The 16,484-nt window shown below is 43.0% G+C and overlaps 1 protein-coding gene across 3 annotated transcripts in view; it reads right to left on the reverse strand.

The window, feature by feature from the left end:
* Nucleotides 1-16,484, reverse strand: part of ATG2B (autophagy related 2B) — a 68,414-nt gene that overhangs the window by 51,177 nt on the left and 753 nt on the right. For 2 of the 3 annotated variants that reach the window (XM_053929055.2, XM_053929054.2), the window contains exons 2-6: nt 7,238-7,400; nt 3,894-4,046; nt 3,341-3,443; nt 1,813-1,975; nt 887-1,066 (exon numbers count right to left, since the gene is read on the reverse strand). In XM_053929055.2, coding sequence (XP_053785030.1) covers nt 887-1,066; nt 1,813-1,975; nt 3,341-3,443; nt 3,894-4,046; nt 7,238-7,400 — 762 coding nt within the window. Of the gene's footprint in view, nt 1-886; nt 1,067-1,812; nt 1,976-3,340; nt 3,444-3,893; nt 4,047-7,237; nt 7,401-16,281; nt 16,472-16,484 lie in introns of those variants that run through there. The other variant, XM_053929056.2, reaches the window with a different exon arrangement.

Consider the following 16,484-nt stretch of genomic DNA (forward strand, 5'->3'; position numbering starts at 1 on the left):
CAGTCCAAGGGAGGACTCCTAGGAGCCTTCAACCCCCTAGAAAGCTTTCCGTGTACGTTCGTGGGTACCCAGGGGCTCCCTTGCCCAAGTCCCACAGCAACTGCTCCCCCTCTAGCATATCTTTCATTAAAAGGTCATGACCAGATCCGCTCATCTCTGCCTCTCTCCAGGGCCCTCCAGGGCCTGGCGCACAGCAGCCGTTCAAACACCTACAGCTGGGCAGACCGGTGCGCACGTGTGAGCAGGTCCCGCATCTCCTCCACAGAGACCACATTTTACAGATCGTACGGAAAATTCGCTCCCAAGTCTGGAAATACCACCTGACAAACACGTGTTTAACTGACTGAATAAATGCACATTTCCTGATTCTCCACCGGACTGTTCGGTATGGTTCCCTATGAAACAAGTACAGTGGTCTTCACAGAGTCTTCAAAAAGCTATGAAAAAAATCAATCTCTTTTCATAAATATACTACTATAAAAATGGCCATTCGGTTAAAATTACACGTCAGGTGGATACTCTTCCATATAATTAAACATCTTCAGTCAGCTTGCTTTCCGAATCTCCCCTCCTTTAAACTTTACTGTGTGATGCTAGATGCCACTCTTCAATGGCGCGTTCCTAAGTAACAGAACTAATGACCGCTTGGAGCTGCCGGATCGGGGAAGTGAGTGCAGGACGCGACTCTGAACCCTGAGCTGCAGCCGCAGGGCACAGGCATCTCTCGACCTCCCTGCACCTGCCCGGCTGGGTGCCATCGCTGGCTCCAGGCAGGGGCCCCTGTTCCAGGGCCATCTATGGTAACCATCAGAGGTCATGGCACAGACTAAAGAACGCTTGCAGTTTTATTTCATTTTTCACTGCGGAGAATAAAACAAATCTTTACCTTAGCTCCAGGAAGCACTTCGTTCTGTTTCAGCATGAGACTCAACTCCAGCTTACCCACTAGCCCTCCGATCTGCACGGGGTCAGAGGGCGCCACCTCTGGCAAACTTCTGGTCAGCTGTGGGTGTGGCTCATAGACAATTTTAGGGTTCCAGCTGGGGGACAGCTTTGGCTCAGTTTCCTACAATAATGCAGTAAGAATAAAGTATGCCACTGTAAACAAATCGAAATGCAAAGTACAAATGTCAACTGAAGAAGAAAAACATATTTGACACACGAAACTGGTTTATGTTACAACAGGTAAGCTGGTGCCCCATAGCTAGATGAAACACCGCTGTGTGTTAGCACAGTACCTTGGTAATGAAGACAAATAATGGGAAAGGACATGAAAAAAAAAGCACAACTGTTCAAATTACAGTAATAAGAAAACTTAATAGATGTTCTTTAATAAAATCTGATTTTTGAAATAACATAAGTGATAAATTATAGAATAACTGATTTGGATGCATAAAAGGATTCTCTACTCATAGGAAGAATTAATAAAAAGCTTCCTAATTATAAACTTTTTAAAGATACAATTTGTATGATAAATGTTCAGCAATACAATCACTACTGTGTTAGGTAAATGTGAACCCTGCTTGATTTCCTGTGTTTACTGTATGAGGACATTAGATGTTCATATACCATTTCTCCCCAAGACACAGAAGGTAATGGTCCTATCAAATTAATACACAGCAAAAAAGAAAGACATGAATTATAAATATGTTTGAAATCTCTGAAATATGTCCCCGTTACTAAGTATCTGTGTTAACTTCCAGATCAGATGGAAACTCATTAACACGTATCCTAGCAAAACTGAATAGCTCTCATTTAAACCTTTTAAAAATCTGTGACTTAGCACTGGTCTTTCTGTTTTGTTTTTCCTACCACTGGAGCAGTTGAACACACTGGGGAAGACTTTGCTGATGCAGAAAACTCGTCCCAGAAGAGAGAGACTCCAGAGAGCTGAAGCAGCTTGTGAGCAAAAGCCGTGGGCTGGTGCACGTTGATTCCTGAAGACTCGTCTGCGGTTTCATCACAGTACACAGTCCTGAAAGTTGATGGCAAAAGGGCGTTTGCATCAACCTCCCAGGAAAGCCTCTCACGATGGTAAGAAATGCACACAGCTTTTCAAGCTGAAAGGGTTTGTCAAGCGTCAGCACCTTAGAATATGCCCAGAATATGGGTCAGCAGTGCCACGCTTTACCCTGGTAAATGAAAGGGTTTGTCAAGAGTCAGCACCTTAGAATATGCCCAGAATACGGGTCAGCAGTGCCACGCTTTACCCTGGTAAATGCTTCAGGAGACCTTGCCCCCGGAAGGGAGAGCTTTATGAGGCTGCTAGATTTGGGGGGAAAGTCAGTAACTTCCTATAGTTAGCTTCCAGGAAAACAATTCCTGCACCCCCTCCCTCTCGCCCAAACAGCTCTGGGTAACAGTGAGGCAGCATTCATCTCCAAGTCAGAAGCCTGGCACAGATGACATTTCTTGAATTCTTATGACTACGCTGTAAATTCTTGACTAATCTTCAGTTTAATCAAAATAAAGTAGTTCTATATGCATGAGATTGTAGATATTTTTAACATGCCATTTAAGGTAATGCAATGTAATTTCAAAGATCTGTTAATAATAGCGGTTTCACTAATAGGTATGTTTTGCAGAAGGACAGGAACCGTAACACATCTGCTTCATAATTAGGCAAAGGTCCCCCATAGATCCCCATGCAAGTGTCCCTGGGGCTCAGGGCACGTCCTCCATTCTGCTTATTGCTGCTGGCAGTTAAGTGTGGCATTCAGACCAGGTGAGCAATCACTGACTCCAACCCACAGCCACGAGTGAGCATGTCAGTCAGTCCCTGGCCGAGAGCTACTTACTGGGGCTCCAAATGGGCAAACACAGAAAACCAAAAGTTTTTATCTTTTTTATGTAAATCGCTACTGCAAATTTTGACCTTATGATGCCCTCACAGAACCCTCAAAGGTAACAGCGAAAGATGACAGCAAAGGTAACAGCTGCTTTCTCACCAGAGCAGCAAAAATGCCGCTCACGTGAAGGAGACACGCATGAATAGTACGCAGCTTACGGGAAAACGCAGAAACTCTCCGACAGGAGTGCCTCACGCTCGGCAGCCCTCGGATGTTCGTTGTTTTGATCCGGAAAAAACCAAGAGCGAGTCGTCCACTTTGACTTCAACATGGTATTGCGTGTAATTCTACCCCGACCGATGCATTTAACTTTCAGTAATGGGGTTAGAACATGACTTGGAGAAAGCACTTTACTCTAAAGGTATATATTAACTTCATACCATTACCTCTCGTCTCCAAAAGCATTCTGAAGTCTACAGTAAGAGTCAGATTTTTGCTATTCAAAAATGAATACAATTGGGTCATTTGTTTTCAGCTATAAAAAGTCTTACCTTTCTATTCGGATTTCAAGCGCAGTTCCAGTTTTGGAATTTTCTGGTACATGTTCAATTCTCAAGACAGTGTCTAAAAAAGTGACTTTTACTCTTCTTAGCACTAGAGTAAACAGGTAACCATCAACATAAGAGACATAAATAAAAAACTTCAAATGAAAGAGTAAGTACTAAATTAGTTTAATATAAACTTGTAAAATAAAATTGAATCGAATCCCTTAACAATCCCACAATCTTGAGTTCTGTAATAAACGTCCTGCTTTACTGAGCGCTTCCCGCTGTGAGATCTCAACAGACAGCTGGGGCAGCAACCAGCCTTTCCGCGGGGTTCAATCCCAAGTCTAAGCAAAATAACATAAACCCAGCAGAAACTCGGGTACAGAAGGCCCTGAAATTAAATCGAATACAATGTCTAATTAACCTCAATTCCATAGTTCTAAAGTGAGGACAGTTCATTTAAAAATCACTCCAATGGCTTTTCCTTATACAAGCCTTACTAAATAAAGGTTCCAAATACAATATCAATTTTTTTTAATACTCAGTAATACCAAACCTGTTTCAATGGTTTCAGCAAACTTTTCAAGTCCTTCGAAAGGCTGGGACCCTTCTCCTTGTTCATCTGTTAGTTTCTGGCTGAGACATTCTTTCGCCAGCTGCATACTGCTGGTCATGAAACTTGACCAGTACATAGGCTCAGACCCCGATGCTGCAGAAAATACAGAGTAATCCGAAATGGTTTCTCACAGTTACTACAAAGCCGCTTCTTAAAATAACACATTTCAAACAGATAAATTCTTAATCCTCCACGAGGTATTTAGCATCAGGGTGTTACCCAGGGATACAATATTCTAGAAATTACCCTTGAGATTTAAACATCGCCTCATAATGACCAGGAAGGGAAAATAAAAATAACAGATCACAGAAAAATCCAGAGACACGTGCTCTCGTTACATGATATTTACCTTCCAAATATTAATTCAGGCACTCACTCAACAAGTACTTCATGGGTGCCTGACACACACAAGCGCTGTTCGCAATACTACAGAAAAGGGGTGGACAGTCTTCCTGTAAAGAGTCAGTAAATGCTTCAGGCTTTTTGGGCTGCACGGCCTCTATCATGACTACTCAACTCTTACTCTACCACAGCAGCAGCCTGAGACAGTAAGTAAACGAAGAAGTATGTTGGTGTTCCAATAAGAACTGAATTATGTCAGGGGGGAGTGGGGGGGGACAGTGAGGAGAGGGGGTTACAGGAACTACTATAAAGGACACAGGGACAAAATCAAGGGGGAGGGTGGAGCTGGGGGAGGGAGGTGGGTTTAGCTGGGGTGGGGTGGAGGGATGGGGAGAAAAGGCATACAACTGTAATTGAATAACAATAAAAACTTTTTAAAAAATTTGAAACGCAAAAAAAAAAAATCATTTATAAAAACAGGTGACAGGCCAGATTTGGCCTGCCAGCCATGGTTAGCTGACCCTCCAACAGAGGGAGAAAAAGAAAATGATTATTAACTGTCCTCAGAGAGCCTAGAACATATGGAAGAAATGAGATGAGATTAAGAAGAATTAGTAGGCAACGATTAAGTATCAGCAGATAATATTCTGACAGCTAAGAGCAGAGGTGAATTCTTCGGGCTGAGGGAATTGACAGGACAACGAGCAGAGACAGCTGACCTGGGCCTTGGAAGGTTAGTATGAAAGCAGTTAAAATGAAAGAGTATCTCTGGAGGAAGAACTGCATGAAATGAGAAATCCTTTCCAGACCTTGCCCTCGTGAGGGCTTCCACCACACTTTCTCATGCCATCACAGCAAACTGACAGGGGCAACTACCAGTACTGCCTTCCACGTGGAATGTGAAAGCCCTTCTAACAGGGTACTTCTACAGTAAGGAGAAATTATTTGACTTTCCTTAAGAAAGGAAAGTTATAGCTACTCTTCATAGTTGAAAGATGAAATATTCTTGTGAAGTAAATACCAGATTATTAAGGAGGATTCCATGCACAGATCACCAATTTTCAAAATATAGGTACTATAATTCCACAAAGCATAATCTAAACTTTGGTGATTCAGACAGCACTTGAAATTATAACTCTTCAAGTATATATTTATAAACATCACTTGTCACTGAAAAAAGAATTTAAGTTCATAACTTAAGATGACCTACCATCATAATTTAACTGGTTTATAAAATACACACACATACACACAAATAAATACTCTGCAGTAGAAAAATCTGAGATACAATGTAGCATAGTGTTTAAGAACAAAGACTATAGTACTAGGTGCCTGGGTTCAGATCCCATCTTTTCCACTTAACTAGCTATGACCTTGGAGAAGTTATTAAAGCTGTCTGTGCCTCAATTTCCTGTTCTGCAAAATAGAGATAATAAAAAATATCTATTTCAAAGAGTTACTGTGAGGATAATATTTGTAAAGCACTAAGAATAGTATCTGGCATGCAAGAACACATACTCATATGTGTTTGATAAGTCAGAAAACATCATATGTGTAATTAAAGCTATCGTACACATAGGTTTGTAAACCATTACTATAACTTTAAAGCTTTTCCCTCTCAAAGTTCCTCCCACTGAGCCAATCCTAAGGAAGAGGTGGAAGAATTGTACAATGAACACCTGCCTACCTTTCATCTACCTTCATCAAGATTCTGCACACACACTCTCATGCTTTCGCTGAACTATGTGAAGGGGAACTGCAGACATCATAACACTCACTCCTAAACGCCTCAGCATGTAACTTGTAAGAACGAGAAATTCTCCTGCAGAACACTCCCAAGGGATACACCATCGACACAGTGATATCTTCCAGACGCTGGTACCCAGGTTACCCCCGCCACCCCTGTAACACCCTTCACAACAACGAACAAATAAGCGAACAAAACGCGGTTACACCCTGCAATTGGCTACGCACATCTTCAGCCTCCTCTAATCTGGAAGAGTCCCCCCCGTTCTCCTTGTCTTCCGTGACGGTGATGTTTTACAGTACCACCCACTCGGTTTGTAAAATGTCCCTCATTGTGGGTTGTCTGACTGCCGCTTCGTGGTGGGAGTCCGGCTAAGCACTTTCGGCAGGAAGAGCGAGTACAAAACTAACGTGCAGCCTTCTCGGCCGATCACATCGGGACTCACATGAGGTGAGTCTGACCCATGACCGACGAGGTGAGTTTGACCATGTGGTTATTGGAGGTGGTGACTGTCAATTATCCCCACTGTAAATAATATGTAACCACTGGGAGACAATGTGACACTGCCTAAATGTTAAACTCCTCCACAACCCTTCACCAAATGGTATTAGCATTCAATGATGATTCTGTTCCGTATCGATTTTTACTATGGTGGCCAAAACCAATGGTGAACTCTCTCTCTTTCTTAGGTTTATAAGAAGGTACTCTACTGCAATGAAGGGTTTTCCCTCTCCCTATCCTATTTACATATTTATTTATTTATTCCTGTCCATATGGGCTTGGGGTGTTTTTTCATTTAGTGTTATAATCCATTATTGTCGTTATTCTTTGTGATACTCAGGCTTTCCTGGATTTGGCCAATGGGAGCCCCTTCAAGCCCGGTCCTGTACCCCTTGAACATTTCTCCATCAAGTTTTGAGCACGTCCTCGCTTTCTGGCACAACACTTTGAGTCTTTAAAACACAACGGATCATTGGTAACAAGTAGTTAAATCACCATCTGTGTGTGAACCGTGTAAATAGGGAGAGAAATAATGCTACAGATGTCATCGCACACCCTGCCCGGGCCTGAACCCTAACATTTTATCTGTCTCGCAACTCAAAGTAACCCATTAAATACTGAATTTAATGCAAGCAGGCCACTTTCCCAACCTGGAAAAAACAAAGCCACAACCCGGAGCACGTGGCGCACCTACCTAGGCGAGGTCTAGGCCGGAAGACCATCTCTAGCCCTTTCACTTCCAGCGCACAATTGTCCTGTAGCAAGGAGCCCCACGGGACTGACAGAGAAATTGACTGTATGAATCCTTCCGTGACTTCCAAAGGCGCATCTGCTGACTCCAGGATCTCATTGAGACACTACAGAGAAAAACCAAATGCAAGCTGAAATCACAGAACTTAACACTGTTAACTCATTCAAAGGTGCTGAACATGCTCACAGATGGGTCGGGCACGGGGGATGAGGGAAGCAGAGACCTGGTCAAAGAGGATTGCTCACTAAGCTTACACACATAGCTTACTTACCTTTACGAGAGGCGAATGCGTGACCAAGGAAATGCACTGTGCTATGTGGGCGTGTGAAAGAACCGAACCTGGAGACTCGGGGCGGCCAGCTGAGGAAGTGCTATTTAAGGCTGAGACCAGGAGGCTGAGGAGTTAACCAGGCAAAGGGTCCCAGGCAGAGACAAAGGCATGTGGAAGGATTCAAACAAACAAACAAACATCAGAGGTGGGAGAATGCAAGCACACGTATTTGAGATACAAGAGTATCTGAAGCGAAAAGCTGCTCTAGCTGGAGTGCACTGGGCCGGCGTGATGAGCCAGAAATGAGGCTGCGCAGATACGGGAGAGTGGAATCCAAAGAGCCTTGTAATTTATGCTAAAGAGTCTGAAATTTATCTCAAGGGCAAGGTGAAACCACCTAAGGATTTTAAGCCAGGGTGCCATGATGGGGTCCAAACTTCATGATGGGGGGCCCTGGCGGGGTCCCCTACAGCCAGGTAGGGCAGGTACTGGAGGAAAGCAAACCTCAGGCAGACGGTTGCTATGAGTAAGAGAAGCCAGAGAAGTTGGTTTGGCAATTAGAAGAGGGTGGATTTTTGTAGTACATTAGGAAGCAAAGTTAATTGGCATCATGAGGGGTGAGGAGGAGGAGGAATGAAGAATGACTCCCAGATGCGGGCTGGGGCAGCGGCTTAGGCAATGGCTCCACGTACTAAGACAGAGGAACCTGGAAAAGCTGGTTAGGGGAAGATGGCGCACTCAGTTCCAAAGATCACATCTGAACAGACATCTAGGTGGAGACTTCTAGGAAGCAGCTGGAAATTACAGTCCAGACCTCAGGGGAGTTATCGGGGCTGGAGATAAACAAGGGCATTATAAACACCGAGGGTAAATGAAGCCACGGGGGCGAGGAGAGACTAGCTTTGGGAACTTACGCAGAATAAAATAACAAGAGGCCTAGCACAGAACCCTGATAAACACCGTTTAAGAAATGGGTTAAGAAAAAGGAACTTGCAAAAAAGCGGAGAAAAGGAAAATCAACAAAGCTTCACGTCCCAGAAAGTCGTGGAGAGACAACAGGAAAGAAGAGAACGGCCAAGTGCAGCAACAGCTACCAAGAAGTCCAAGACTGTCAAGGCCCACTGGACTTGGTGCTACTCAGGGGCTTAGTGAAGCCGCTGCGAGAAGAAATTTCAGTGGAGGGCGAGAAAACCAGACTGAAGCAGAAAGAAGAGAGAATGGATGTAAATACAGCTCGCAGAATAATTAAGTGCATTTTTGACAGACAGGGAACTTTTTAAATCAATAAAACAATAGTTATCAAGTGCCAGTTTACAGGTAGGGTTGTTCCGGAACGCCATGTTGCATAAGGGCAGAGTCATGAATTCCCTGCGGACAAGCCTAACTAACGCTGACTCCTGAGTGAGACTGGGACCTCCTCAAGTTCGATCAGAGGTCGCTGCTGAACGGGGTTCTTCACGCCGGTGTTGGTGTGGTCCTACAGACTCCCTAAAAAGACATGGGCATGGGTGGTCTTAAGGTACAACACCCAGATCCTCAATCTCTAAGTATAGATCCTTTCCCACCATGGGCCTTCCTCAGAAGGATACTTACAGCAATGGCAGCGTGTTGGGTCTCCTCTCCCACATTCCCGTATTCCTTCCTACAATCTCCCTTCCCCCCTTCGCCAAAAAAAACGCCTGTCTTTTAACCTTCCTGAATCGTCCCCAACATAGTACCTAGGGTACAAAAGTCTCCAGCAGTGAGTTTTCCAGTCTTTCCCTATCTTATACATATTTTTAATATAACACTCAAAGAAATTCAGAGAACTTAAGTGATATTCCTACTGCAAAATCCCTTCAATTCTCTCTACTTATGACATCAGCATATGTCAAGCTTGTAACTATTTAAAAACTTAGAGTAAGATTTACGCCGAGCCCTGTCAAAGTCTAGTTGTAAGTCTATGTACCTGTAGACGCGTGAACTAAGCGGGAAGGAGGAGAAGCAACCTACTCCTATCAGGAAGGAGTGCACTCCAACAGAAGCTTCTCCGTGTAACTATTCAAATGTATAATGTATCTTTCTTGTTCTGATCTACTGCACACTCATAATAATACAATAACACAGTCCAGAGGAAAAATGTTAACACTTAAAACTTAATGGTTATCTGAAGGAGATACTGATCAGTTAAGATCAATATAATGAGCTCTAGAACAACCTGTAAGGAAACCACTAAAAAACAAACAAAAAAAAGTGAAGAAATCATTAGTTAAAATGTTGCACTAGAAAACATTCACTAATGGCCCTGGCTGGTGTGGCTCAGTGGGTTGAATGCAGGCCTGCGAACCAAAGGGTCACTGGTTTGATTCCCAGTCAGGGCACATGCCTGGGTTGCTGGCCAGGTCAGGTCCCCAGTAAGGGGCGCATGAGAGGCAACCATGTATTGATGTTTCTCTCCCTCTCTTTCTCCCTCTCTTCCCCTCTCTCTAAAAATAAGTAAATAAAATCTTTAAAAAAAGAAAATATTCACTAATATAAAGGAAAGCTTAATGATAAAAGGAAATTTTTAAATATAACCAATTTCAATTTAGTTACATGTTTTTAGTCAAAAATGATGGCATGATGGATAAAAAACTTAGGTATGAAATAAATAAATAATGACAAAATTTTGCAGAAATAGGAAACAGGATGGCCATATGAATTCAATGGGAAAAAGATACAGTGTTAAATTTCCAACTATTAACAAAGAGCATGTCAAGCATTTTTAAATGTATAGTGGGAATGAGATCCTACTGGGTGAAAAAAATTGTATTTTTATATCAATATTTACAACACAACAAAAGTTATTCTCTACGTCTATTTAAACCTACAATGAAAAAAATTTTAAGGCAGTTTTTAAATGTACAAGGAATACAGTAGTTTTTCAAAAAAACTTTAAGAGAAAATCGGGCAAACGTGTTCGAAGAACATTCCCCAAACTACAGCACATGTTCAGATCCGAGGTCAGTCTCTTACTAGCAGGGCAGCTCTGGACAAGTTCCTGACATCTGAGTCTCAATTTGCTCAGCTCAGAATAAGGATCGTACCTATTTCATAGGTGGTTGTGAACGTCCAAGATAAAGGTCAAGCTACCAAATAGTTCCTGATACTAAGTAAACACTTCACAAAAGCTGACTATTGTTCTTTATCTTCCACAGTGCCTACCTAACAATGATGAGCACTATTAGGAATTCAAGGTGTGCTTGACATATGAAGGAAAGCAGACATAACGTTTTATGTTTCTCTTAACAAGACTAAGAATACGTCCTTATTAGTTTAAACCAAGGCATCAGAATTCAAATAGAGATAAAATTGAGCATAAAAATATGCAAGAACTGCTTTAAACCAATTACCATATAATTAGCACTTACTACATCGAGGAGACCACACTACAATATTTTATACCTACGTTATTGGATTAAATCTTCAAAATAGCCCTTGAATCAGGCATTTTTGCACCCATTTTAGAGGCCTGGCAAACTGATGATCAGAAAAATTAGGTAACTTTCAAAAGGTCCTTCAATTAATCACTGCAGAACCAAAAGTATAAAAGAGAGAAGTATATTTTCACAATGGAAGATTCTGCGGGAGACCAAGCAAAATCATGTGCTAAACTCATAATCCTCAAAAATGTAGTTCTTGGGCTTAGGAGGTGACTTCTAGAACAAGCTTTTAAAACTAAACAGAAAAATGCTCAATCTCTTTAGTAATGGTGTTTCTGAAAATGCAATCAAGGCCCAGATGCACCATCAGAATTCCTTAGGATGCTTCTTGAAAATGTGGATCCTGCCCTGGCTGGGGTGGCTCAGTGGACTGAGCGCCGGCCTGCAAACCAAAGTGTTGCTGGTCCGATCCCCAGTCAGGGCACACGCCTGGGTTACAGGCCAGGTTCCCAGTAGGAGGTGCTCAAGAGGCAACCACACACTGATGTTCTCTCCCTCCCTTTCTCCCTCCCTTCCCCTCTCTAAAAATAAATAAGTAAAATCTTTTTTAAAAAATGTAGATTCTTAGGTATTTGGAGCCAGAATCCATAGGGAAGGAGCCAGAAGTCTGCGGGTTAGCAAACTTCCCAGGTGAACCCCACTCGGCTAATGTTTGAGAAATGCAGGCTTCTTGAATCTTTTGAGGCACCGTGGGGTCCAAAAAGAATACTGGAGTCAGAAAGACTTTGTTTGGAAATCTTGCTGCTCTGCTAAAACCAAGCCCAAGTTACACAACCCTGTGGTAAAATGGAAACGGTAGTGCCCCACTTAGAGCAAGAAAACATATACAAAAGCACCCTGTACAATAGAGAGAGACACGAGGTGCTTGATTACTGGCCGCTATTACCTTCAAAACCGAACTAAAATCCCCTGTCGTGACACCATGTCCTCTCTGGTCATCAGCCTCATTTCTTCTCCTTCAGTCAAGGCAGCTATTTGCTCAAACCACCAACTATTGGGTTGGCCAAAAAGTCCGCACGCTTTTCCCGTAAAATAAAAGAAACATTTTCCCTTCTCACCAATAACCTGATTTGGATATTATGAGCACGTCATCTCTCTCCTTCTATTGGCTTCTAGTGGGTAGAAGCCAGGGGTGCTGCTAAACATCTGCCAATGCATAAGACAGACCCAGAGCAGAGAATTATTTGGCTAACACGTCACCGCTTCTGACACATCCAGTCAGTCACGGCACCTTCTCCATCCACTGCACAAATCTTTTTTGGTGTTTCAGTTACATTTTTACCTTTGTTGAAACAATAAAGGATAATACGCCAAAAATGTCAGGTATCTTCTTCCATCTTCAGTATTAAAATGGTTGCACAAAAATTCACTGATTTTGATAATTTTTTTTTAATGTGCGCTGATATGACAGCTGCTACCATAGAAGCTAACAAAATGTTTCGAACAAAGTAAAAGACAACTAAGCATCACTAGAGCTATCGTACAGAAAAAACGTTAACGGGCTTTTTGGTCAACCCAATACTGTCTGCCTGCTAACCCTCAGCTCCTCTGAAACTGCTCTCAACTGCGAATAAGCCGACACGTAGGATGAACAATGTTCAGTCCTCATCGTCCTTGACTTGAATTCTCATCTCAGTCTAACTCCTATTTTGCAATTCTAACTGTCCTTGGTTTCCCTAACACCCTCCACATTCTCAGTCTTTATCCAGTTCTTTCCCATTTACAATGGAGGTATTCGTCTAAGTTCCGTCTTCAGCCTTTTTGTTTCTCAGCGTCGTCTACAACTGCCCACACGCTTTATGCCATTCGGTCACCAGTGAACCCCAATGACCCCAAACCTTTATCTCCGACTCTTCCTCCACTCCAATACTACACGGCATTTTTTGACTACTTCAGTGGGAAAAGAACTCATGAACTTACAAGACAGCCCATTCCAACCATGGAATAGTTCCAAACTCCTTGCCTCTATTCCTCCCTCCCACCTGAAGCCCCTTTAAGTAGTCTCCAAAATGTACCTATCCCAGAGAGTGTAACAGATGATCCAATAAGAATGTGAGTAAAAAATGAGGCATTCCATATTAAATTTTTCACATTTTTAGATTTAAAAGTTGTACTAAAATTTACTATGCAAAGGGCTTTGGCACCCTCACTCTGGCCACATCTCCGACAGGCCCAAAGAGAAGTCCGGTAGCTCCACAATGCGAGTTAAGGGAGGTGCCCCCGGTGGGATGCTCCATTTCAGCGCAGAAGCTTACTTGAGCATCATTCTACATGACAAAGACAGACCTTTAAGCAATAGAATCTTCGTAAAAGGGTAGAAAGTGACAGTAACTTTCTGATTTCCTGGCTTTTCTTATGGCTAAATATTTCTGTTGGATTTAAAGATGAAAAGCAGTTTTCTTCTGCACAAACAGAAGAATTCTAAGTATGCTGCTGACAGATGGCTGTCAATAATATATGCCACCTGGTAGGTTTATTCCAAAAAAGCAAGACATACTTTATGTTTTCAAAGTAAAGGTAACCTTTCAGTAGAGAGTAAGAAAGTAACAGCTTTTCAAAGGATACTTGTACTAAGGGGGAAATGCTTTGAAAATTTATCTTTGAAAATGTTTCCATTGTTACGATTTTGTTGCTAAATAATGTCTATTAAAAACATTGTCTTTTTTTAAGTTATAAAAGGTTTGAAAGCATGGAAAATTATGCCAATGAATCTAAAAGTCTGCTAAACAGAGTTTTTAAAAACGGGTTTTGATGTTAATTTTATATATACATATATATCACCTTCCAATTAATTAGCAGTAACTGTCTGAGATCAAGGAAGAAGAGAATGTCGCTGCCAATCTCTACATGATCCCGGGCAGAAGTGATGGTGAGATCGTCAATGGTGCAATTCTTCCGTTTGGATCTATGATTCTGTGAGTTATCTTTTTTCCAGTAATGAAAGTCATTCAAATCAAGTGTCGAAGTAACTGAATTTGGCATCAGAAGTTTGTATAGCTATATCTAAGTGTCATATCAAGATTTATCTTGGTCATCAACCAAAAACACTGTAACAAATAAACAGCAACAGCAAATGTTTATGGGATGCTTTATTTGACATTATCAATTTGGTTGGGCACATCCCTCGCCTTCAAGGAACAGAACGAAACAATCTTCAGAGTCGGTCTAGCCATAAATCACTCTGTCAAGGGACTTGAAGTTAAAGTGTAAAATTCAAATATCACTGCCTCTGATTCCCCATGAGGATTAAATAAAACCACACAAATTAGAGTGCCTCTCACAGCGCCTTACACAAGTAGATGCTCAGTAAACATTTACTCTCCTTTCCTTGTCTTGAAGCCATCAGATTAGTTGAAAATAATAATAATAATGGCCTTAGGAATTAGACAGGTTTGAATTCTAACTGTACCACTTGTTGGCCAATGCCACTTGGGGAAAATATTTAACTCTGTATGTAAAATGGCAATAATAATTCCCACCTTATAAGAGTAATGTGAAAAGTCATTAAAGAAAAAGACGTACAAAATTATTCAACCCACAAAAAGCAGTTAATAAATGCCCAACCCTCCTCTTTCCAGATAGCTTATTCATAGCTGTACCAGAAGTACAGACTCATGGGTCACTGAATTTAAAAATATCCACCATAATCCCTATCTTTCGATAGTGATTACAGCACTGGAGTACCCTGACCCGCTACTCCATTGTTACTGCAACAGAATGACAGCACTGGAGTACCCTGACCCGCTACTCTATTGTTACTGCAACAGAATGACAGCACTGGAGTACTCTGACCCGCTACTCTATTGTTACTGCAACAGAATGACAGCACTGGAGTACCCTGACCCGCTACTCCATTGTTACTGCAACAGAATGACAGCCCTGGAGTACTCTGACCCGCTACTCTATTGTTACTGCAACAGAATGACAGCACTGGAGTACCCTGACCCGCTACTCCATTGTTACTGCAACAGAATGACAGCCCTGGAGTACCCTGACCCGCTACTCCATTGTTACTGCAACAGAATGACAGCACTGGAGTACCCTGACCCGCTACTCCATTGTTACTGCAACAGAATGACAGCCCTGGAGTACTCTGGCATGGACTGGAAACCCCGCCGGCAGTTCCCTGAACTCCGGTGAATCACTCCGCGGACGTCAGCAGGCTAACTGCCGCAGCCTGGGCTGGCCTGGTGTGGCACTGGGTCTTCCTGCTGCTCTGACCGGGGCTCTGTCCACCGTCCTATGTGCCCTCCCGAGTTTAAATCATCTACTTACAGATAGCCATGCGAGTGCAAATTAACTTAAGGGTCATCATACAGTATTAGCATAATTTGAGCTTTTCGGGTTTCTATGGCTAAGGAAATCATTACTTTGTTAAAATATTTTTACATAAGAGGAAAAAAGCACAGCTTTTTTACACAGCTTAAATTAGGAGAAAAAGTTTCCTTTTGCTTTGCACAATTATCACAGGAGGCTCACCTATAGCTATGGTTTCCTAAATTTCACTGCATAGGAGTGCTTTTATTTAGAATAGCAAATCTCTGAATGGTACAAGCAATTCATACTGTAAGCAGCCGACTCCAGTGTAATAAATAAAAGCTTGGGGGGGGGGGGGGGCGGGGACCTGGCTGGTGTAGCTGTCGATTGAGCCCAGGCTGCCACCCAAAGGGCCACAGGTTCGATTCCCAGTCAGGACACATGCCTGGGTTGCAGGCCGATCCCTGTGGGGGCCACATGACAGGCAACCACACACTGATGTTTCTCTCCCTCTCTTTCTCCCTCCCTTCCCCTCTCTCTAAAAATAAATAAATAAATAAATCTTTAAAAAAAAAAAAGCTTGGGGGAAGCGGAAAAGCCACTTCATCCTTTGGCGGAGTATACTTTAAGGAAAAAACTATGCAGTGACCGTTCAACCGCGGGTACAACTGTGTGTGGTGACTTGAAACAAATCTACAAGGAGCACCTGTCAGACGCAGTGAGTTGAGTCATAGCCTCTGGATGACAAGTAGAAAACAGGATTTTAAATGCCTGAAAACTGCAGCTTCAGCGCTTTTGCAACACCTGCGTGTACGCTGTCACGTGCAGCAAACGGCACGGCCAGGGCCACACCACCACTCGCAGGCTGGCCCTGAAAATGTCATCGAGCAAAAGCAGACGAACCGGCAGAGGAGGCCTTCCCCGAGCTCTCCCCGAAGGCAAACGCTGCAGGAGACCGCGGCGTGCTAGGAGCCACCCCAAAATAAACAAGCGAATACCTAAGACTGACGAGGTCCCCAAAGGTCCTCCTCGTCATCCCGAGCCCTTCCGGAGTGTCATCCCATGAAATGCGGCTGGCTGCCCACAGAGCCCCGCGACCCCTTTTACGCGGGGCGGCAGCACCGGTCACCTCCCTCCAAGGACCCCCGCACAGCCCCCCAAGCCACCGACTCCACTGAGTCCCGCGGCGTAGACTCCAACA

This window comes from Desmodus rotundus, chromosome 7, assembly GCF_022682495.2.
Source record: "Desmodus rotundus isolate HL8 chromosome 7, HLdesRot8A.1, whole genome shotgun sequence".
NCBI lineage: Eukaryota > Metazoa > Chordata > Mammalia > Chiroptera > Phyllostomidae > Desmodus > Desmodus rotundus.